The sequence below is a fragment of the Melopsittacus undulatus genome, chromosome 1 (assembly GCF_012275295.1).
Source record: "Melopsittacus undulatus isolate bMelUnd1 chromosome 1, bMelUnd1.mat.Z, whole genome shotgun sequence".
Classification (NCBI taxonomy): domain Eukaryota; kingdom Metazoa; phylum Chordata; class Aves; order Psittaciformes; family Psittaculidae; genus Melopsittacus; species Melopsittacus undulatus.
In genome coordinates this window covers 68,276,213-68,298,417 of record NC_047527.1, presented here as the reverse complement: position 1 = coordinate 68,298,417, position 22,205 = coordinate 68,276,213, and the positions used below count along the sequence as shown (strand labels likewise).

At 38.8% G+C, this 22,205-nt stretch overlaps 1 protein-coding gene across 2 annotated transcripts in view; it reads left to right on the top strand.

The window, feature by feature from the left end:
• The window catches only part of FHOD3 (formin homology 2 domain containing 3), a 373,673-nt gene that overhangs the window by 312,715 nt on the left and 38,753 nt on the right, over positions 1-22,205 (top strand). For both annotated transcript variants that reach the window (XM_034066335.1, XM_034066332.1), the window contains 4 exons: positions 4,849-5,007; positions 11,706-11,888; positions 17,291-17,410; positions 17,889-18,050. In XM_034066335.1, coding sequence (XP_033922226.1) covers positions 4,849-5,007; positions 11,706-11,888; positions 17,291-17,410; positions 17,889-18,050 — 624 coding nt within the window. The remainder of the gene's footprint in view (positions 1-4,848; positions 5,008-11,705; positions 11,889-17,290; positions 17,411-17,888; positions 18,051-22,205) is intronic.

The following is a 22,205-nucleotide window of genomic DNA, read 5'->3' as shown; positions in this document are numbered from 1 at the left end:
GTTGTTATCTGTGCTATCTATCATGCATATTATTGTTTGCTGTCATCTAGGAAGACTGGATGTCCCACAGTAAAAGTTCTCCATGTCACTTGTGTGGGTTATTAACTCACAATTTTCTAATAGTCCTTCTTGAACTTCTTGGCCAAGTGGAAACATCGCATTAAGTACCTCACAAACAACAGGTACATACATAGATGGCTTGCATAGATCCTGCCGCCATTGTTCCTACCTGACATGGATGCATGTAGGTCTGAAACATATGGCATAGCAGCTCTAAAAACACATATAGTTCATTTGGCTAAGAATAATTTCTTTCTCTAATTCCTATTCTGCTGAGGAAGGAATGCTGGTGACATCGTGGTGTGTTACTCCTCATCTCTCTCCCTGTAAATACAAATCTGCCACAGATGGTTCATAGATGGAAGGAATGAGAGCATTTTCTTAGATCCATAAAACATTTAATTCCTTGAATTGAATGTGGAATGATGACATATTTGCCATTTCCAAAGTTTAGCTCTGTGCTAAATGCCAGTATTGTAATGGATCTCTCTGGCTGACTCTTAATCTTTTATTCTCACCCAAGATTTTGATAAAATGTTAAATTGTTGGAATTCTGACATATTTACTTTTGCAGTCATTAACTGTGCACATTCCCAAACTACTTTTGGCCATTTTCCCTTCCTCACACTTGCTTCGCAAACCTGCCTGATGCTTTGGCACAGCTTTTGGCTTCTGGCTGGAAGATGAGTGAGCAGGTTTCTTTGAAATTAGTGCAAGTCTGAGGAATGATTTAGGTGACTGCTTTTCTCTTGGAGACTAATAACTGCTCTCTGCATGAGACATTATACTTTTGGCTCTCTTTCCACCCTGTCCCATTACGCAGACATTGAAGTCTCATTGTCTCTGGAGGGAAGACAATGGTGACCATGAATACCATAGTGGAAGTTTACCCTGACTTCTGAGACTTCTGCCTGGTTTTGGAGAATACAAGCAAATCTTCCAGGGTAGGAGATGATCCTTAGGTCAAGTGAGAGTGGGAATAATTAAGCAGACCATTGGACCTATAAAAGACTTGAGGTTTGGTACGAATATTGCACTCAAATTAGGATAGCTCTCGCTTTTTCCAGACTGCTTGGTTTGTTTCCAGGGAGTACATTCCCCGTTGTGTCTAGTTTCTCCTGTCCAATGGCTGCAATCCAAACCAGGTTTATTCTATAATATCGTAAAGTCTGACTCACAGCTCAGTTCAGCTGAAGAAAAGAGCACAGAGCAGCAAATCAAAAGTCAGATCTCCAGTTTTCATAGCAATAGATGGAACTAGGAGCACAGAAAAGTAACAGTCCAGAAGGATGAGAGGAAAAGCAAAGTCAGGGGGTATGTGTGTGTGGCAGGGGGGTGGCTCTGTGTTATGCATATGCTCTTTCATACAGCTGTAACCAATTTTACTCCAGTTTCTAATCCTTCACTGTGATTTCCACAACACACAGCTATAAACAGCTACTTCCTGGCTCATGAGAAGTTTTTCATTAAACACAATAGACTGCAATAAAATAAAGTGGGTTTTAAGTTGTAGGATATAATATGGGAGTTGGGGAGAAGGAGGGCTGAGAGGGGAGATTCTTGATTTTAGGAAAACTTATGCCACACTGGGCAACTTGCACAATGGTTAAAGTTAGTGGAGCACCTTTAGTTGCAGAACACTTATTTTCTAAATACGGGACCACAGCATTATGCTTGTAAATGGAAAGAGTGGTCAGGTATCCCCTCCAAGCCAGTCTAGCATTTATTTCTTTCTCACTCCACTCCAAAGTGTTTGTTTTTCTGTGAGGAGAAATGAAAACACACAGACACTGCTGAATCAACCCTGGTTGTTCAGCCCTTGGTTGTGCATGAAAGTTTTGTTTTGCTGATTCATCTTTTACCCTGCGGGATATAGTGATGCATCATGTGCCCACAGACACAGAAACTAGTAGAAGGAAAAAATTAAGGCACATGTTTTCGTGTGCATGTATATATACATGCCTAGATACATACTCCTTTTGAAAACGTTTGTTGTAATTTGAATAATTGACAACGCAAGTCAAAAAGATTGTATATATGTATCCTGGACAAAATGAGTGGCAGGTGAATGATTGCATTTTAAACTCGTAGTGCTAAATCCTTGTTCATTGAGATAGAAATTAAGGAAAAAATGACATGTGGCTATTAGGGGATTGCACTTTTTTCTGTACTACTGAGATTCCGGTTGTTCTGCAAATGTAAATGAAGGACATATTTCTGACTTGATGCTTATATATAATTACTTATTTATATGATCTCTGGAAAAGCATTTTAAATTTTCCTATTTTAGTTAAAGCAAAGAGGCCTGGTTTAGACCATGTGCTCATAAGACTGCAAGTCACCTTCTGTGTGATGATAGCAGTTTTTAAGTAACCTGTTTGGGCTACCCAGAAAGCAGAACAGAATCTGGCCAGTTAGGTCTTGTAAAGATCGAAATTCATTGTAATTGTTAGTGCATTGCAGGAACATTTGTTTCCCACAAATTATACCACTTGATATATTTGTAATTCATTTTGCATTTACAGTTAACAATATAATATTCAGAAGTTCAGGGATTACGTTACATACTGACACAATAAAATGTAAAATCAAGGGCACTAGTGCAATGTTCCCCTCAAGCATTTGAAGTCATTCTCTATTAATGAACTTATAAAGCCCAGTCTGAAGTCACCTAATATTGCAATAGAAATTAATAGCTGTAGCTTATTTTAACAGACACTTACATGTGTGCAATTTAATTGCAGACAAAAAGCAGTTATTTTCCTAGTGGTGGGGTGATAAAGTTCGTAGTAGTAAAATCTTTCTCATTTCTTCTTACTTTTATTTATTTTGAAAGGATTTTTTTTGAAACTTAGCCATTGTCCCCAGAATGGATTTAAAATCTCTTCTGCCCCTGTTTCTGAGGAGTTACTTACCCAAAAATCTTATATTCCATATGAAGTTATATCTCTGGAAAATACCTACATGCATACATCCCCCGTACAGCTCATCTGTCTTTCATAACTCACTGCTAAATAGCAAGTGCGCTGTTGCAATCTAAGTGATCCCAGTGGTTAGCATCATATGTCCCCCAAATGAATGCCTCTCTTGTCAGACTTACAAACCTAAAAACAGAGCTGCAGATTTGAGGCTTACTTACCCATACCGCATGTGGGAAGCCTAAATTTAACTCCTTTCCCCCAGCCTTTTCCCTTCTGCATAAATTCTTTGGAGCTGTGTAATTCTGTGCTGAGAAGGACAAGGTAAAAAGTGGTAATTTGAAAAAGACTTAGTGTAATACAGACTCAAGAGGAAGCAGTCTCTGGTGAACCCCACTTGTTTTTATGTGGCCTTGACCTCTAACTGTGGTCCTGAAAATGTAATTAATGTCCCTGAAAGTAGACATGACTGCTTTAAAGGAGAAGCTGCATCTCAGATCCTTCAGGTAGCTCCTGAGAAAAAGAGGGCTCTTTTACTCAAAGAAGGAAAAGTTCAAGAAGGCTTCAGGAATGCTTTTAAGGGATTAAGAGAGCAGTTCTGACAGAATAGAAAAATAAAAATTGAAAACAAATTTTATCTTTGCTTTCCTAAAACTTACCCAGTTTACTGCAGAAGTGTTTAATTTTAAAAAACCCAACCCTCTTATTACTTTCAGAGGTCATACCCATGTGGTAGTGCCCAGCTCCTGTGAAGTGCACTTGCTTTCAATCTCATCTGCACACAGAACTTGCATCGTACCACATTAATCATGTAGGTATGATAAAAGTGCTGTGGTGCCATGCTGGGCAGGGTGCTATGACCAGTGGGCAAACCTCTTCCTGTGTAGGCAAGGAACTGAGCCATGCCAGAAAAAGGCATCCTTTTGATGAGAGAACATCATTCCATAATGAGCTGACCCACAGCTGGAGGTATTTTGGTTGAATCATGTTTGCTACCTTAGTTCTTCCAATGCAGAAACAGCATGTAGACCTGACAGTAGGGTATGTTTTGACTTGGTGACTCTTGTGCAGACCCCAAGGATGCGGAGAAAAACGTTTTGTGGTCTAAAAAGCAATCCTTAGCACAGGTAGAGAATTTGTGCTTTCATTGTTGTTTATACTGGAGGTACGATCCAAAGATTATGTCTAGTCTCAAACAGAACTTTGAAAAAAGCAGAAGGGTTGAAACTGTTCTGCACGTGTGAAGGGTTTGACAGACATATCATGAGCAGTAATGTAGGATACCCTTCCTCTGGCAATCAGAGGTCAGAAAACCATGCCACTGTCTCCAGCAAGGCCTCTAAAGCTCCTTTGCCAGTGCCCAAGTTGGATTTATAACACAGGAGAGGACGGCAGGCAGGTAGGAGCCACCCAGTCTGTTTCCCATCCAGCCACACAGGTGAGAGAGGGTCGGTGGCCACTCTGGGTTGACTGATCCAAGGGGTAATTGAGCCCCAGCACCCATCAGCTGCCCAACTGACCCTGTAGCAGAGTTGTTGCCCATCAGAGACAGCTTCAGGCTTTTTTCAGACAGACTCCTGCCCCAAACTTCAGTGTTCCCAGCCCTTGCAGGCACTCCTGTGTCTCAGGCTAGCTCTGCTTTGCACAGCATCCAAGACAGCATTCAGCACTCTGGTTAAATACTGGCAACTGATGCTGATAACAGTAAGGATATGGTAGAAGAATTCAGCTTTTTGGATGGCTATAAATGAATTAGTTTTACATCCAGTATCATCACCCTTGAGTAGGGAAAGTCATTAGTGAAAGGAGTGACCTTTTTCTTCATAAAACAGGCTGGAGGAATAATATTCTTGTTCTCTTCTTTATCAAGAAAACTGCTGCAGATGGGAAGCGACAGGAGATCATTGTGTTGGACTCAAAACGAAGCAATGCTATTAATATTGGCTTGACTGTGTTGCCCCCTCCCCGCACTATCAAGACTGCTATACTAAACTTTGACGAATATGCCTTAAACAAGGAAGGAATAGAGGTAAGGAATAGTCAATGTCTTCAAGCCTGTGTTTTCAATGTTTCCTTTACTTTTTTTTTTGATGTTGTACATGGTACAGGCCAGATTTTTCTTGCAAGAAGAAAAATGGGATTTATTATATCATGACTGAGCATTAAAACTGGTCAGATCAATGCAGTGTGTAGTATTCACCTGAGATTGGGTATGCTTAGTAAACACAGATTCTCTGCTCTGTTTGTGTTTGGGTAACAATGTTGTTAATTCCTGTCAGGATTTTCAGAGTATTATCTGTTCCTCTGAAGCTTGACTGAAATATTGTGAGCAGCAAGAATAGGCAGGGAGTTACTAGGGCTGATGCAACTGGTACAGGGTTTAATAAAGTTCATGCCCAGCTAGCTGTTCGAGTCATTCTGGATTGTATACCTAATGGAAAACAAATACAGTGACTAGTTCTGCTCAAAATAGCATTTTTGTGTTACTGTTGTTTGAAGAAAAGCAGTTGGTATAAAGATTACAGATGATGTAATTTTTACCATGACATTTTGACTTTGCAGATATTCTTAACAAGATCCAAGATGAGCTCTGTTTGTTATTTTTTTATCAAACCATTTTTCTTCTATGAAGTGTAAAAGAAGCTTGCTGCTCCCCTGGCTTTTTTCATTGTAGTTGCATCCATGTCAAATCTTTTTTTTTTAATAAGCCTATATCATCTAGTAAGAGTAATCTACACAACTACAGATCTCAGCAAGTAGCTAAGGTGCAGAGGTCGTGTATTGATTCACAGTCACTGTTCAGTGGTTTGGCACTGTGCTCCATGATTTCTCCCTTTCTACCTTCACTGTGCTGACTACAGAAGAAAATGAGAAAAGCTGGCTAGAATGGAAATGGAATTGCCAACAGTTGCGTGCAAAAGAAGCACTTAGGGCAAAAAGATCATTCTTGCTAGAAGGCAAGGCCTGATTTATGCCTACTAGAATATAGTTTCTTCTCAGAGCTATATTATTTATTGGCTATATGTATACTTTACTCATATTATGAAGGTGACACATCAGGCTAAAAAAAGAAGCTTTTCATGACTCAGCCTATATGTCTACCAGTGCAGTTTGCAGTGCCAGTCTCTAAAGTGTTGGAGAGAAGTACCCCTCCAGCCAAGCCCAACTCACAAGACCACCAGTTAGATCACAGTGCTGTAGGTGGTGTTGCCATACAAAGTCCAACATAAAATGGATGATACATCTTCATGCATTATCTCTTTTGATTTGTGTCCTTCTCTCTCATGCTTAACAGAAGTTCAGCTGCTCTGCCCAACTCACCCTGTAGGTGGGCTGTCCATCTGTCAACCACCTGTGGTGTCCACAGTTGTGAGTGCCTTGTACTACCACACCCTGCTTTGGGTGGCCTTCCCCTTAGCTGCCAGGAACCTGTAATTTCATTTAAAATAGATATGCAGGTAGCTTTCAAATTGAAGAATTCAGAAACCAGGAAATGATACGCTGTTGATATACTTGCCCAGTGCTAAAGAAGATGGGTTTCTGAGTTTTGAATCCACAGCTTGAAGCTAAGGATGTGAGTAATCCTGGTGTGATCATTCAGATATTTAAAATCAAGAGAAAGGATAAGTGGAGCAGAGCCCATGTACTCTGCATTCTGAGGGGTGAAGCTTTTTAGCAGATCTAATGTGGAACAGGATACCATCAGGGTAGCAAGTTATCTGAGCCGTCCTTTGCCTCAGCTGTGAGCTCTGTGCTATGTCTCTTTCCGAGGAGCATTGCAACTGCTGTGTTAGTGTGCATATGGCTTTAGGTCTGCACCTTGGTAGATAAGTTCAGATTAAATGGTATCTTAAGGCTGACCTTAGTGATTAGACATTTAACTCTCATAATTAATCCATACTTGCTTTTTAAGTTCAAATATATAACTAAGATAGGAGGAAAAAAGATTCTCCAGGTATTTTAAAGCCCTCTATACTTAAGTATGTTGTGTAATTTTAGACCATGTGTTTGGAGTGGTTAGGTACTCCATAGCTTTGAAAAAGGGCAGAAAATAGGGGCATAGTGCTAGAGAGGCAGATGTAGTCCATTTAGTATGCAGAGCAGGAGCTGTTAGAAACCTGTTTTCAAAGGAGTACACAATGTGTGTCTGCAAGCATGCGTCAATTCAGCTAAAAAATTGTTGCCACCTTATGTTTGCCAAAGTGGTTGTGTTTTCCTTTCTTTGAAAGCTTGGCATTCATTGTGTTTAAACAACTTGGGGCTTGCTGCAGGAGAAAAGACTGCCTGCTTAGCATGGATGAGGGCATTCTGTGAGCTAAGCAGAAGAGGTGAACTTAAAATCCTGGTACCTAATTGTTGTGAAGTGTATAATGGGCAACAGCAAGAATAGGGTCTACCAAACCAGTCTTTGGTGCTTGTCTTTAGTGAAGGAAATGAGAGAGTCCCTTTGTAAAGTGTTGTTTAGTAAGGGAATGTGGATCCAAATTAATTATACCAAAGGGTACAATTAATTTAGCAGAGTAAAATTGGGGCAATGCCATGAGGAAATTAAAGTGGCTTGCTTTGTTCTTAACAGCTTTGAGATCCTATAGTATTGATGCACAGGTAGGTATAGCTTTTAGTAAAACTACTTGAAATTAAAGCCTCAATAAGTATGCTAGTCCCTCCATACCCGCATTTGTTAAGTAATTTGAGGCCCAGGTGTCTGGAGTGATTAGGTAGCCCTCAGATGTAAAAAAAGGTAAGAAATGAGAGCCTGGTGGTAAAAAAGGCAAATGGTGACATATATAAACAAAAACCAAAATTTGATTTTTGGAAACTGTTCTGATTATTTAAGGTTTGTTCTGATAGTCACTGTGATATGCTGGCATCTGCAGTTTCCAGTTTGTTTAGCTGAAGCTTTGTAAAGTGTGATGGGGACTCAATGGTGCCTTGTTGGCTGTACACCCATGGTCAGCATATCCCTACCCTAACAAGTTTCAGACTCCATTGAAAGAAAAAAAGCTACACTTTCACTCCTTGCAGCAAACCAAAACATCTGCTGCAGTTTCTGTGATCAGCAATGGTGTGTTCGTGTATTTCAGTAGAGAGCTGAGAAAATGGGATAGTCTGACCAAGGCAACAGCTGCCAGTTCCCCATTTACAGGGATGGCTGTCAGGCATTTTAGATTAAATTCCTTCTGGGAATTCATGAGAATTGAAATACAATTAGTGCAGGTAGCCTCACTTGCCATGAGTCCTGACCTTCATATACTTTTATATTTTGTTAGAGTTTCTGCAGACACTCGTGTCTCAGTAGCTGCCTGGAAAGCTGAAGTGTGAGAGCCTTTTTGGACTGAAATCATCTGCCAAAGCCTGTCAAATATCCAACAAAATACCTACTAAGGTGCATTTATTTGGTTATGGGCCTCAAGCTGCAGAAAGCTTTGAGCCCAGCAACAGTCAGATATTTAGTTTACTCATTTTTTTCAGGCTCCTATTCACCTGGTAAGGTCAGCTGAAACATGAAAACCAAGGTACCCCTGCAGCCTCATCATCACTGAGAAGCACTGTTGTCTCTTGAAAGAGATAACTCAAGCACTTAATTTCAGCAGAGGCTCCAGCCTATTTGCACTCTCTGGTTAGGTGCTTCTTTGCACCCCACACTGGGGCCTGTAACCCTCAGGCATATGGGGTTTATAAATCTTGCCTTGTGACACTTGTAAGGCTTTCCTCTTAGAAATTTTTGGAGATCATACATCACGGTGGCTGAGTCCAGGAAATAAGCAGTTTGATCCCTTTGTTGAAAGATCAAGCAAGTGGCTGTGTCCAGCAATCCAGAAGCATTAGGATCCATTATCTCATGTAAATGGGATCTCCAAAAATTGCTTCTTTTTCTACATTATAAGATTTCTGCATTGGTTTTCCTCAGAATATCAATCTCTGGCCCAAAAGGTGGTGTGAAAATGAATAGAGGTGAAATACATATATCTGACATATTAGAGGATATGAGCATAGAGTTTGTTGATAACCAGTTCTTCCTTAATTGGCATTAAGAATGCTGTACTTGGGAGAGCATTATGAACTAATGATTAGACTCAAAGCCATTTGTGATTTAATGGTTCCACCAAGTGCCAGTAACCTTCTGCCCTGCTGTGTTTTCATACTACTTTACAGTTGGTGATATTTAAAAAAAGAATAAAAATAATATTAAACTGGCAGTCAGTGTACTCATCAGTTTCCAGCACTGAACAAATGGCTTAAATTAGTCACAGGTTGGAAATCAAGAACAGGAGTATTTTGCCACTTGTACACCAAAGATGACAACCAGCAGGATCAGAATTATTTGCCTGAGCCGATTAGAAGTTTTGGTGAGTTAAGTCATTGTTATGGGGTCAGTTTGCACCCTGGATGGTGTGAGACCTGCCAGCAGCCCTGGCCCCATTGAAGCAGGGCTTTCAGTAGCAGGGGTGATCTTTGGCAGCTGGCACAAGTACAAGCTCTTTCGCTTGGCATTTTCTGTTTCACATACTGCAGTACGCAGCACAGCAGCCTTGCAGCAATTGAACTTTAATGCTTTTTTGCCATCTGGCTTGTGGTGTTTACATAAAACTCAGGGAGGAGGAGAGTCCCTTTGGAAATAAAGCTTGCTGTTTCACTGCTCTCTTTAAAACACCCGAAAGCAGTGCAGTGTCTCTAGAGGGAAGGCCCTGTACCACCACAAAATACTTGTGGGATCCCTGGGAAGCTGTCAAAAGTCCTGGTTATTTGTAGGAGGCAATTGAGAATTACTGCTGAAGTGTTAGCCTTCAAAAATGCATCAGAAGCATTCTTACATCCATCACACGGCTACTGCTGAACTTCCCATGTATGGATATTCATATGATCCTATTTGCATAGGCTCAGCTGAGAGAGTGTTGGCTTCTTGTTGTTAAAGCTAGGAGTAGGCAGTAGGAGGCCTGACTTCTTCAAAGGACACTCTGCAAAACCACTTTTCATATGAGTTTCAGACTCAGTCTCTCTTTTGTATGAACTTTTTAGATGAGGATTGGTCAAGCACTGAGAAATGCCCTAAAGCAGCTACTTACAAATCTAGTTTAATGTTAGGTGTCTCCTAATACACAGATTTCAGCACATGTGGGTGGATGGATGGATGGATATCACATAATAAAATATGTCAACTGCTATCAAACAGTCATTGAGAGGGGAAGGAAAAGCACCAGAGTATATTCAAAGATTTTCTTCCTCTTCTTTTTTTTCCTAAGAATGTTAATTTATTAAGGTAGAAGCCTGCAGTATCCAAACAAGGAGGCTTTTTTAAATTTTCTTTTTTACTGAAAGGCAAAGCCAACATTAACAGAAAGAAAGGCTTATTTATGTTATGGAAGTCAGTGTAAGAAGATGGACAGCAATACAAATGCTGTGGCTGAAATTAAATAAGTCTCGGTTCAACAAATTGAGCATTATTTGCTAGCTTAACTCTTTGTTCTTTGTTTGGTTGACCAGGAAAAGTCCCTTGCTCTCCATGCTTATCTCCAGCACTGCACAAGCAGCCACATGAATAGTAATAGGGGAAAGGAATAGTTGTGCTACTTTGATCATTGGCTATGTCCAGTTCTGGAACAAGGCTGTAGCTTGGATTGGCAGGTCTTTGGCTTTACTTTTATTATTCTCTTCTCCCCTCCAAAACAGCCGCTATCATTATGCAAGGCTGCAGCAAAAACTCGTCACTCCTCAGACAAATAAACATAAGTTGTGTTGAAAATCTACTGCTTTGTTTTAGTGAGGTACTGATTCAGCAGGGTAAAGACCTCAGCTTATCTGATGCCTTTGTAATGTTTTGCTTTTCTTTTTGATTTTAAGTGCATTTATTATGTTAAAAGGTAGTTAAGAAGCAATACCTTAGAGAGCAAAACTTTGAGGAGGAAAGCTGCTACATGTAAATCAGCATGCAAAATCCAGGAGTGAAAGGGAAAATTTGAATGTCCTCAGCCTACCAACAGCAGAAACTGAAAATAATGAGATCCTTTTTCATCAATATTTTAGACCTCTCAGATCAAAAGAGGCCATATGTTATGCAATGCATAATTCAACTTGAAATTCAGTGTGTGTTCCTTGGGAAGTTATCCTCAGTTCAGCTGAATTTTTTGGGAGGTACCTAATAAGCTGCAGTAGTTGTCATGCTTCATAAAACCCAAAACAGATTGAACAAAAAGTAATAGATGTTGATAGCAGCAAGGAACAGGAGTCTTTGAGCTATTTCTGCATACCTACAGGTGCAGTGAAAGTCATAGATATTGAGGCTAAAATGGACCTTAATACCTAGTCTGACCTACTGTAAATCACAAGGCACAAAGTTGCACTCCTCCTACCTTCACATCCATGTATACTTTGCAGAAATGTGGGATTTTTGACTTAAACATATGAAAGCTGAGGGGAGCAGCCCCAACCAGTCTCCCTGTGTCTGCTTCCATGTTTTGTCCTATGATTATGCTATTGACCACAAATGTTTTTAAAAGGCTTTTTAATACAGATGCATTTTTCTGCAAACTGCAGGTGATTGATATATCAGGCCTTATTCTGCTTTTTTGTGCAGTGGATTAGTTCTTGATTACTACAGCACTGTTCTAATTTACCAGCCAGGAACTTGAGGACTTCTAATGCTATTGCTATGAAGTCACCCAACGTCCATCCCCTGTGCACTTCTTGGCCCTTCCACTGACACCTGCCTTTTGTCTCCTTTCACAGAAAATCCTGACCATGATCCCAACTGAGGAGGAGAAGCAAAAGATCCAGGAGGCACAGCTGGCAAACCCCGATGTCCCCCTGGGCAGCGCAGAGCAATTCCTTCTCACCCTCTCCTCCATCAGTGAACTCTCTGCCAGGCTCCAGCTCTGGGCGTTCAAGATGGACTATGAGATAGTGGAAAAGGTGAGAAAAAAGCAGGGAGGCAAGGGTGGAGACTCTTTGGAGGCTTTGCTTTAATCTTTCCCTGACCTTGTTGTTATATGAGTGTTTATTTTGAGGAAATGGTAAATGGGTCACTTCTGTTTCAGTGGCCAACCAGAAAACAGCTAAAATGATCCTTCATAACCGGTTCCTCTTATAAAAGAAAATTAGAGATTATGTCTTCCTTCCTTTAATTCGTCAGTAATGACATCGAAACAAAGTAGAGGGCTAAATCTTTGCCACATCTTCTCCAGATATTGTTATTCAGGAAATTCTTACTTCAGAGCAGTAAGAATTTTTCTTTGGATAAAGACTGAATGAGGACTACAGCCTTATATCATATAATGAGAGTATTGATCTTACATCCATTTGAACTAAGGAAAACATCATCCATTAAAGTTTTTTCTGTTTATAACCCTCATTCAAAGTTATAAACAAAAGACAAGACAACCTTCAGGGGTCTTCTGTTAAGTCACAGACAGTTTTTGCCACCTTCTTCATAGATGGCATTTATTCAGATAACAATGTAATTGCATTGTCTGTCATGAATGATGAATTCCAGATAAACATTTCAAAATGACAATGTATAACTTTGGTGCATAGGTGAAAGAGAATGAAACTCCAGGCAATTTCAGCTGCTTGCTGACTTTCACAAGCTCTTTCAGCAGTCTAGCACAGGAACCTCATCTGGTGGCACTTCTGGTGCATTAGCCCATGCATTCTCTTCAAGCAGCTCTTTCCTGCATATAGTAATGTTGTTCGTGTGTCTGTGCACATATGTTTATATTAAAAAATCAATATAACTATATGTGATATGGATTCTGAGAGGTGGAACGTGCTTCTGAAAATGCCTGATATTTACCTAGCCATGGTTATTTAATAAGGTATACAACAGTGAATTGACTCACAGATGACAGTGTCAAGATTACTCAACCTCTGCTTAATTTCCTTAGACTTTAGGAAAAGCAGTCACACTAATACTCAGGATTTTTCAATTGTGACATTTTAGTCTCAGACATTTATATTTCTGACTTGTAAAGCTTAAAATATTTGTATCTAACTTGAATGCTTTTTTTTGTCATTAGGGTATTTTTTGTCAGTTGGCTGTTTTAGGGGCTGGGGGGGGGGGGGAGGATGGTTGGGCTTTTTACTCTGCTACAGCTATTTGTTCTGCTTTGAAGTTACCACAAGGCTGTGTTCCTTTCATATAAGCTAGTTAACTGTAGTTGTTAACCTATGTATATACTAGGATATCTGTCTTCCTCCCAGTTGAAAATAACATTTGAAGCACTTCTAAAAGCTAAAGAAATTTTGAGTTTTCCTGTTGCTTATCCTTTAATGTTTATGCCACAAAGTTAATGAACTGCCAGTTAAAATCCATGTAGAATGAAAGCTAGTATAAAATGTCTCAAATACCTAAATTACTCAGAGAAGCCGTAGCTGAAGTGAAGATAGAATCATAGAACCATAAAATAGTTAGGGTTGGAAAGGACCTTAAGATCATCCACTTCCAATCCCTCTGCCATAGGTAGGGACACCTCACACTAAAACATATCACCCAAGGCTCTGTCCAACCTGGCCTTGAGCACTGCCAGGGATGGAGTATTCACAACTTCCCTGGGCAACCTATTCCAGTGTCTCACCAGCATTTTTATCCCTGTTGAAAGGTAGATAGGCCAAAATACAGGACTTACCATAAAATGGTGCAAGAAATAATATATTATAACTGTGATACAATAAGAGGAGCACGTGATAAGAAGCCTAGCAGACAAGCATAGGTAGGACAGACATCTTGGGTTTTAGTTCAGTGAAGAGGCAGATATGTGGTCAGACATCAGAGGTAAGAGAGAGAGAGAGAGGGTGCAGTTGCGTGTCTCCAGTAACAAAAGTTTAAAGTCAGAGTTTAAATTCCAGGTAACCAATATAAACATTATTTAGACTGAGATAAGGTACCATGAGCATATTCAATTAAAAATGAAGTAGTCTGCATTAGTGATTATCATAATAAAAGAGTCCCATGATCTGCTAACTTTTTCTCTTCTTGAATCTAGGTTTTTTGCAGAAGATCCATCTGCAAATGGGCAAACCCTTAGGTGCCAAATCACTCAGCTTCATAGTTTTTGTAATTTTTTCATCCAGCATCTCCTTGATTTTTTTAAATGTATTTTAAAATTAGGAAAATTCAAAACAGTTCAGAATGTATTCATATTATTTATTGAGTCACACATGTATATTATGTAAGAATTTAATGAACCTTACTATTATTACTGTGAAGCTGGGCATTTTGGATGGACAACACCGTGAAATACTTGAGCTGTTCATGTCAGGCTGGGGTTCTCATTCATGAGACTGTTTTGCGCATCATCCGAGAACAGAGTTTGGCCTAAGCAGGTCTTAGCTCCATCTCTATCAACCTGAAAGAAAACCAGCATTAAACTGTCCAAGAAAAGGGTTAAGTGAGAAATTGCTCATGTCTGAAGAAAAGCTTTCTATGCATAATGGAGTAGTCTTTCTTGGATTGAATTTAATTAACTAAAGCAAGTCAGAGTACATTTGCAGCCTCAGACTGTGAGGGGTTGAACTGAACTGATGGTCATTCTTTGGTCTTTACAGAAAATATAAAAGAAAGCTCTTTTCGGGTCATCTGTTTGTAATGCGTATACTGTTTTAAAATGTTAATATGTACCTAAGGTGCTATATGCCTACTGAAGGCTATCAGTGGCACAATAGTTATTCTCGCTATAGGCATAGATAAAAAGAGTTTCAATTTCAAATCTTCATTTTCAGACTTTTGATTGCTGTGAAAATTTACACTTTATTACTACCAGTTCTTTGTACTAAACTATTTATGATGTGGATGATGTCAAATTTCATTCTCTCAAAGGGAATTCAAGGGTCTTAGGGAAGGGAATAGAATCTTTAGTTGTCCTAAATCAGATTTTTTTTTCTTAAGGTCACTGTGGGCAAATATATCCTTATTGCTGACAACTTTAAAGGATCATAAATTAATATAAGCAGCTGTAGAGCTCAGAAAAGTAGAAATTGTAAAGAAAAAGACTTGCTTCATTTTCTCTTCTGAGCAGAAAGATTATTCCTGACTCCAGTCTCCCTAGAGACAGTGTGCTGTGTGGTCTTTGTACTCTTATCTATGGTAAAATAGCACTATAGTTGTTGAATGACCCACTGTATTTCTCTAAGAAAGTGAAGTTCTTGGCTATTTTGTCTCTTGGTCTGAAATTGGTGTTTAAAAAGATTATACTCCTGGGTGATGCTTGAACTGTCTGAAAATCTGTAAAGTGCATCAGAGCTTTTTAAGTTTTACAGTATCATCCTGATACTTTCTGCTGTTTAAAAAGGGTATGATAATTTATGCAGGCCAGACTTAATTAAATGCAAACATGGCAAGTTACATTTTGGACATCTCAAAGTTCTCATCCCAACCAAGATTTTACCCTTCCCAGAAAAGCATGATATGAAGTTGTAGAGGTGTAGTTAGCTGAACTTAATACTAGTGTAGCAGGTTGCTAACAGTGCATGTGTCAGATCAGCTGTGTGGAAGATGTGTACTACATCCTTCCTGTCCCAGGACCAGTGGATTCATTGCATGCTTATGATTGAGGTCATTTGTGCATGTGCATCAAGCATTCATCAGGTATTATCAGATGTCTTGCAGCAAGAAATTCTGGACCAATCCTCAAATTTCATTCAAATATAATTTTTAGGAGAAAAATAAATATGTTAGAAATAAGGATACGTGGTATCTAAGGATATGTGGTAGCTCTGCAGTATGTATCTACCCTCTTTACATGGAAGGTGAGTTTTATAGGAAGCAAGAATAGGTATTTCATCTTATTACACACTGGTTTGTGTTGGGTTTTAGTGCTACAATGAAATAAAAAATAAAGATTATTTATAAATGTGTACTCTATGCAACATAGTCTAAGCTTGTATAATTTATATGTAAATGGCTAAATGAAGGGCTACAGCATGGCCTGCTTTGGAAGCCTTCAATGTTATCTTTTTATTCACCTTCAGAATATTTTAAATTAACCTTTTAGGAACGATTTTTTTAACAGGTTGCAGATTGACACAAGTGAAATAGTTCAAAAGCCTGTGTTCAAAGTACAGATGCAGAACAGTTCAATTCAACTCCATGATGAACAGAAGAACTAAATCAACCCTGACTTTAAATCAATTCAAAGAAATATGTGCAATAGTTTATCAGTTTTAGTTTTAACTTGATAAAATCTTGGATTATTTAGTACTTCTCCTCTGATATAAAAATTACGTTGCTCATTATGCCGTCTCTTAATTTGTCCTGAATTTGCCGTATTTCTTTCTCTTTTCAAGGGATGCATTATTCTTTAGTGACTAGAAATGTCTGTTTCTCTTTCTGTTTGTGCTCTTATTTATAGTAAAATAGCACTATAGTTGTTGAATGACCTACTGTATTTCTCTAAGAAAGTGAAGTTCTCGGCTATTTTGCCTCTTGGTCTGAAATAACAGCTTAATTTTGGCTTCTTGGCTCATAAAGTGTGTAACAATTTGGGAAAAGAATGCTGCTCACAGATGCTTAGGATGGTATTTGGAGATAGAAACAATGTGAACTGTTACTGTGCATACAAAATAAATAACTGCGGGCCTCACACAAAGACATGGAAATAAGCTCTGTCAACTCAATTACCCTCATTCTCTTCCTTTGAACTCTCTGGTGTGTAGTTCACTTCCCAAGGTAATGGAACAGAATTTATGTTTTCAAGCCTTATCAGTTTACATACCTATACTCAGATAACATGTGTGAATGGAAGATGCATTGAGTTCAAAGATTAAAATGAGAGCACTTGTAAAGCTTGATGTTTACAGTAGTGGGTTGGAGTTTTTTCAGTTTTAAAGTCACACAAGCAGAAAACTGCTTCTAAATTTCAGAGGTGGCCATCATTGGAAGAAAGTTCTAGGGTTAGGCTACAAATGCCAAGTTTAACTTTTTTATTAGTTTTTCAAAGATTAGAAATTATATTTATAAGAGGCTTTTTTATCAACTGGAGCAGGGGATGTTCATGCATGAAACTCCAATGCAGCAGCCCCTTCTGATTTTCTTTCCTGTTTAGAATCAGAGAATAATCCCCAGGACAAGTAAGGCAATTGCATACATAAAAAACAACATTAGGAAACTATTTTATGTTTTGGGGTTGTTTTTCTTCTGTCCTTGCATGTGATTTATTAGCTGGAACATGGAAGAAAGCCAGCACACATGGCCAGTTTGCACTCTGCAAGACGCCAGTTCAGAACATTTTTCAGTAATTAAGCTAAACCATAGAATTAAAAACTTAAAGCAGCTATAGCAAACTGCAGCCTTCACTTTCTTGTTTCTCTTTTTGTGGCAGGAAGTTGCAGAGCCACTTCTAGACCTGAAGGAAGGAATGGACCAACTGGAGCACAATAAAACTTTGGGATTTATCCTTTCTACTCTGCTAGCCATTGGCAACTTTTTGAATGGAACCAACGTAAGTCTGATATCCCAGCATTTCGCCTGCACCTTTTTCCCACAGAAAAACAGAAGTCAAAACTGTTATGACAGTTGCAACCCAATATTTATTTTTAACCAGAAAAATAATCTAGAAAAAAGAATCTAGTTTGTCTTTTTATTGCGCATCAGGTTGTTCTTTGCCTCTTTTAGTATAACCTGAAGGAAATGTGGCTCTAGGCACTCTTCTGGTATAACTCCCTTGAGTTTAATATTGATGCTTCCCATTCTAATTGTGAGAACTGTGTCATGAGTCATTTCACTGCAGGTGGACTGATTTTAGGCCTATTCTTCAACAACTTAAAAATAAGTAAAAGCAGTAAGTTCCTTCTCGTGTAAGACTCTTCCTCTTCTTTCTTTCCCTCTGCCCATACTCAGTAATCATTTTTGTCTAGTAATCTGCATGGGAAGGAGTAAATATTTTTCTTTTTCATGTCTTCCTTTTTTCCCCCTTGCAGGCCAAAGCTTTTGAGTTGAGCTACCTCGAGAAGGTTCCAGAAGTCAAGGACACAGTGCACAAGCAGTCCCTCCTGCACCATGTCTGCACTATGGTGGTCGAAAAGTTCCCAGACAGTACTGATCTTTATTCAGAGATCGGGGCCATTACTAGGTCAGCCAAGGTATGTCTAGTGGGTAAATATATGTATATGTTTTTAAGAAAAACTCTTTAAAGTGAAATATTTAAGATTTTATTTTAATCTTTGATTTTTGGTCACAGCACTTTTTATGAATGTGGATTCATTGTGTTGTTCCCACTGAATTTCAAAGATGCCAGCACTCTCTTCTGAGCTTCATCTCTGTCAGGTAGTTTCCTTAACAGCACACTAACAGGCAGCCTCGTTATGACAGCCCTTTTAATATTATATAAATTATTAATAATGTATGTAACTATTAGGAACTATTTTTAGGAACTATTTTCAGGTTATTCTGTGATTTGGGGGAATTTTTTTTTTAAAGCAGATACTAATTGTATTTTAAGTGGAAGGAATGATCTTTTTTGGTAATAAAATTGTTTCCAGAATTAAAGTGTCCTTGAAATATTTTAACTCATTTTCTGTCCTCCTCCTAACAATAATTTCTGTGATTAGGAGTTAGGGAAGATAAATGGAAGTAAAAGAAACTTGTAGCAGCACCTCTTTTTAAGAAGTGGCAATCCCTTGGCTAATGCATAGGTCTGGTCAGTGACTCAGCTTGGTATGCAGATGATTTATTACTGTTGCTAGCACCTTGTTTGGCTATAGGGGGAAAAGGAGGAACAATATGGTCCTGAATAATAAAATTAAAAAAAAAAAAAGCAAAACTTAAATCTTATTTTGGTTCCTTGCACAGTTCTTATGACAGTGAATTCATGATCTATTTTTGGTTGCCGTTGAATTTGCCAGTTCCAGGATTTACTGTCTGAATATATTGAACAAGTCTAAACTTTGGTTTTTATCACTCTATTTCATAGAATAACTTAGGTTGGAAAGGACCTCTGAAAGTCATCTGTTCCATCATCCTGTTCAGTGCAAGATGAAATAAAACCAGGCTGCTCAGATTTGTGTCTGAATCTCAAATAATCATTTTTTTTCTTTCCTTTTTGAGATCATTTCCACACTTATCCATCTTACTCTTTAGAATGGGTTAAACAGTAGCAAACGCAGTATTCCTCCCTCTTATAAATGTTGTATGCTTACTATATTGTCCCATTCTGCTTGTGTTGTTTTGTTAGCTGTCCTGACATTTTCTTTGTGGTTTTTGACTGTTGCTATCCTTTTGACACCAGTTGTCTTTGGGCAGTTCACAAAGACATTCAGGCAGCCTTCTGAGCTGATCAGGCAATTCAGAACTCAGCCCAATGCACAAAGGAGTTTGGTACTGCCTGCAGTGTGCTTCATTGTGATCTACAGTAACAAACATGATCTGCTGAAGCAGACTTACTGCTTATCTCTCAACTCCCTAATAATCTTAAATCAGGACTAATCTAAATAATTTCCTGCCGTCTGTACATTTTGCTCTCTCAATCTGCTTCCTTGTTTTCCAGATAATATTGAGTTATAAAGTACAATCGATGAGACACCAGCTGTTAACCCTGTCATCAGATGAGAATCAATATTGTATTCCTTTTCTTTTGCTCTCTTAACCTCACACTTCATAGGTGGCCTTCCATGAGGGTCTTGTAAAATTTTAGAAGTCTGATTTTCTTTACTTGCTCTTACCTGTCCACTATTTTATAAACATACTCAGAATGTAGTGACTGATGTATTTACTTTCCTTCTATTCATCCAAGCTACCAGGTACAGTGATAATTGGCTCTGCAGTCTCCTGAATGTACTGGCTCTGTAGTCTCCTGAATCCTGTAGTCTCCTGAATCATGTACTGGCTCTGCAGTCTCCTGAATCAAACTTGCTGCTCTTGTAAAGATATAGATGAAAGTTTGCTATTCTCTGACTCTGAAAGTTACTAAGTGTAGTGAAAGTATGCCCATTCAGCCAGTGGTTCAATTTCTTTATGCTATTTGATGTCAGAATTCTTGTCTTCTGCTAGTTTAGTGCTTTGTAAGTTACCCTCCTCCAACACGTTTGTTTTTATCAAGTCTTCAAATCTTGCTATTAGTTCACTTTTATTAAAAAATAAAATACAGAAAAATCAGACACCAGAATAGGTTTCTCCCCAACATCCTTCCCTTCCCTTCCCTGTCTTCTGTCTTCTTCAGTTTTTTCATCCCCAGGGATGCAAGACCCACTATATTTTTTTTTCTGGATACCATAAAAGAATGTGTGGCTTTTGTTTTATATCCTTAGATATTTGCCCTTTGGATTCCATCTCTGTTCGCCTAATTTTCCTCTTGCACAGCCTATGTTTAGGCTTTATTTTATTGCTTTCACTGTGGTTGGTTTCTCTCATGTTTGGAAGGGTTTGGTCTTGTTTGGGTTTTTTTTCCCCTTGAGTGATTCTTATTCTCTTAACGTTTCACTATATTGGTTTCTACTTTCCTGCTTCTTTTTGTTAAGAAGTTATTTCACTTTTAGGTTGGGACCAAGTTAATCACTAAAATTAAGATTACCATAAAAGAGAAGAACCTTTGTTTTCCAAAATCCACACCAATGTGTATGGTGTACTGTCAAGTGAATCTTGTATTTTTCACTCTTAGAAAGTGGAAGAAAGCTTAACCTAATGCTATCACTTATAAACAATTTTTAGGTCTAAGAGCATGCAAGATTGAGCACAGTCTGTGGTTTGCTGATCTAGTGGCCCTGCCTAAAGCGGATGAAACTCTGAAAAGGCCAGGCAAAATCACATTAAGAGAAATTATAGCCTTAACTTTCCCCTTGATGCCCAAGGTCTCCCTCCTTGGGATGTTCCTGCATGTGTTGTACCACTGATGGATTACTGTAACAAACTCTATTCCCACTTGATCTTAACTGCCACAAATCAAAGAGTTAAGACATGGAAGCCATCCAAGCTGCCCTCTTCAAGGGAATGTTCATACAGGAGGCGAAATCTTGGTTTAGGAAAGGAGAAGTAATATTTCACTGTGGATTAGGCTGTATTTTGAGCCCCATTTTGCCTACAAACATCTTTCAGAAACCACAAAGGCTAAACAGTTTCCATCCCGTAGATAAATAGAGATGCCCCTTCCCCTGAGATGCGCATCACACGAGAATTTCCTGAGTCTTAGGTCATGAAAAAAAAACATAAAGAAAACAGTCTGCCTCACCAGAAAGGAGTTAGACCAGAAACAAAATGGTACAGTTATTGCAAAACTTGTGGGTTTTGTTGAAGGACTGAACTCATAAATGGCAACAAAAAAAAAAGCAGACACAAATGGAAAAATCACCAAAAAAAAAAGAATTCTAGATAAATAAAAAGTATTCATAGTTGTATAAATGTATATAAGACCATGCACGGCACCGATTGTTTAGCATGCTATGATTTAAACCATTTCCCTTTCTTTTCCTTTCCCTCCCTCCCCCAACATATTGCAAGCTGTTTTTTCACTGGAGCTCTACAAGAACTGATGTACCTAATACTGAAGCACACCACCAGATTTCTGCAGTTAAACTCAGTATTGTTCCTAGAAGTTTCCTTATCAGTAGGGCAAGGAGGGGTTGCATCAGCACTAGTCTCTTCTCTGTTAGTTAATAAAAAATATATTCTTATTAAAAAAGTTCATCTTCTCTCTCTACCCCATAAGTATCTTCCCATGCATATGAAAGCTGACCATCTCCATAGAGTAAACTAGTAATCGTCCTTTTCTTAACCTAATTTTCATTTGCTTACAAGATACCAAACTTCTGGCTGTTTTTTAACCCCTGCAGCAGAATGCTTTGATTGTCTGCAGATACTAGGCAGGGGAGAAGCAGGGAGCTTTTGAAAGTAAGCAGTAGGAAATGTTAACAACACAGGGGAAGGGGCAAGGATTGTGGGTAGAAAAGAAGTCCCCATGAGACTAAGATATACACAAGGGAGAAGGAAGCCTGCAGCTGCCCTCTGAGGTGCTTGGGAAGGAGTCGGGGGTAGCAAGGAGGTGTCTACTGTTCCAGGCATTCTGTAGTTTCTGCTTCATACACTGGAAATCAGAGAAAGGAGGGAAGATCATGCTGCCTCCTGTGCTGATTCAGTAGGATTTCTCTTGTCTTACTTCACAGGAAGTATTTGTGTGCAATTTTCATTCAAGTATGCTTTCCCTATGTTTCCCTAATTCAAGCAGAAATAAATGCCATGAGTCTAATTGTTTTCCGTGGAAAATAAAGGGCTGGGGGATGCAAGTTTCTTATGGTTGTATCATTCCT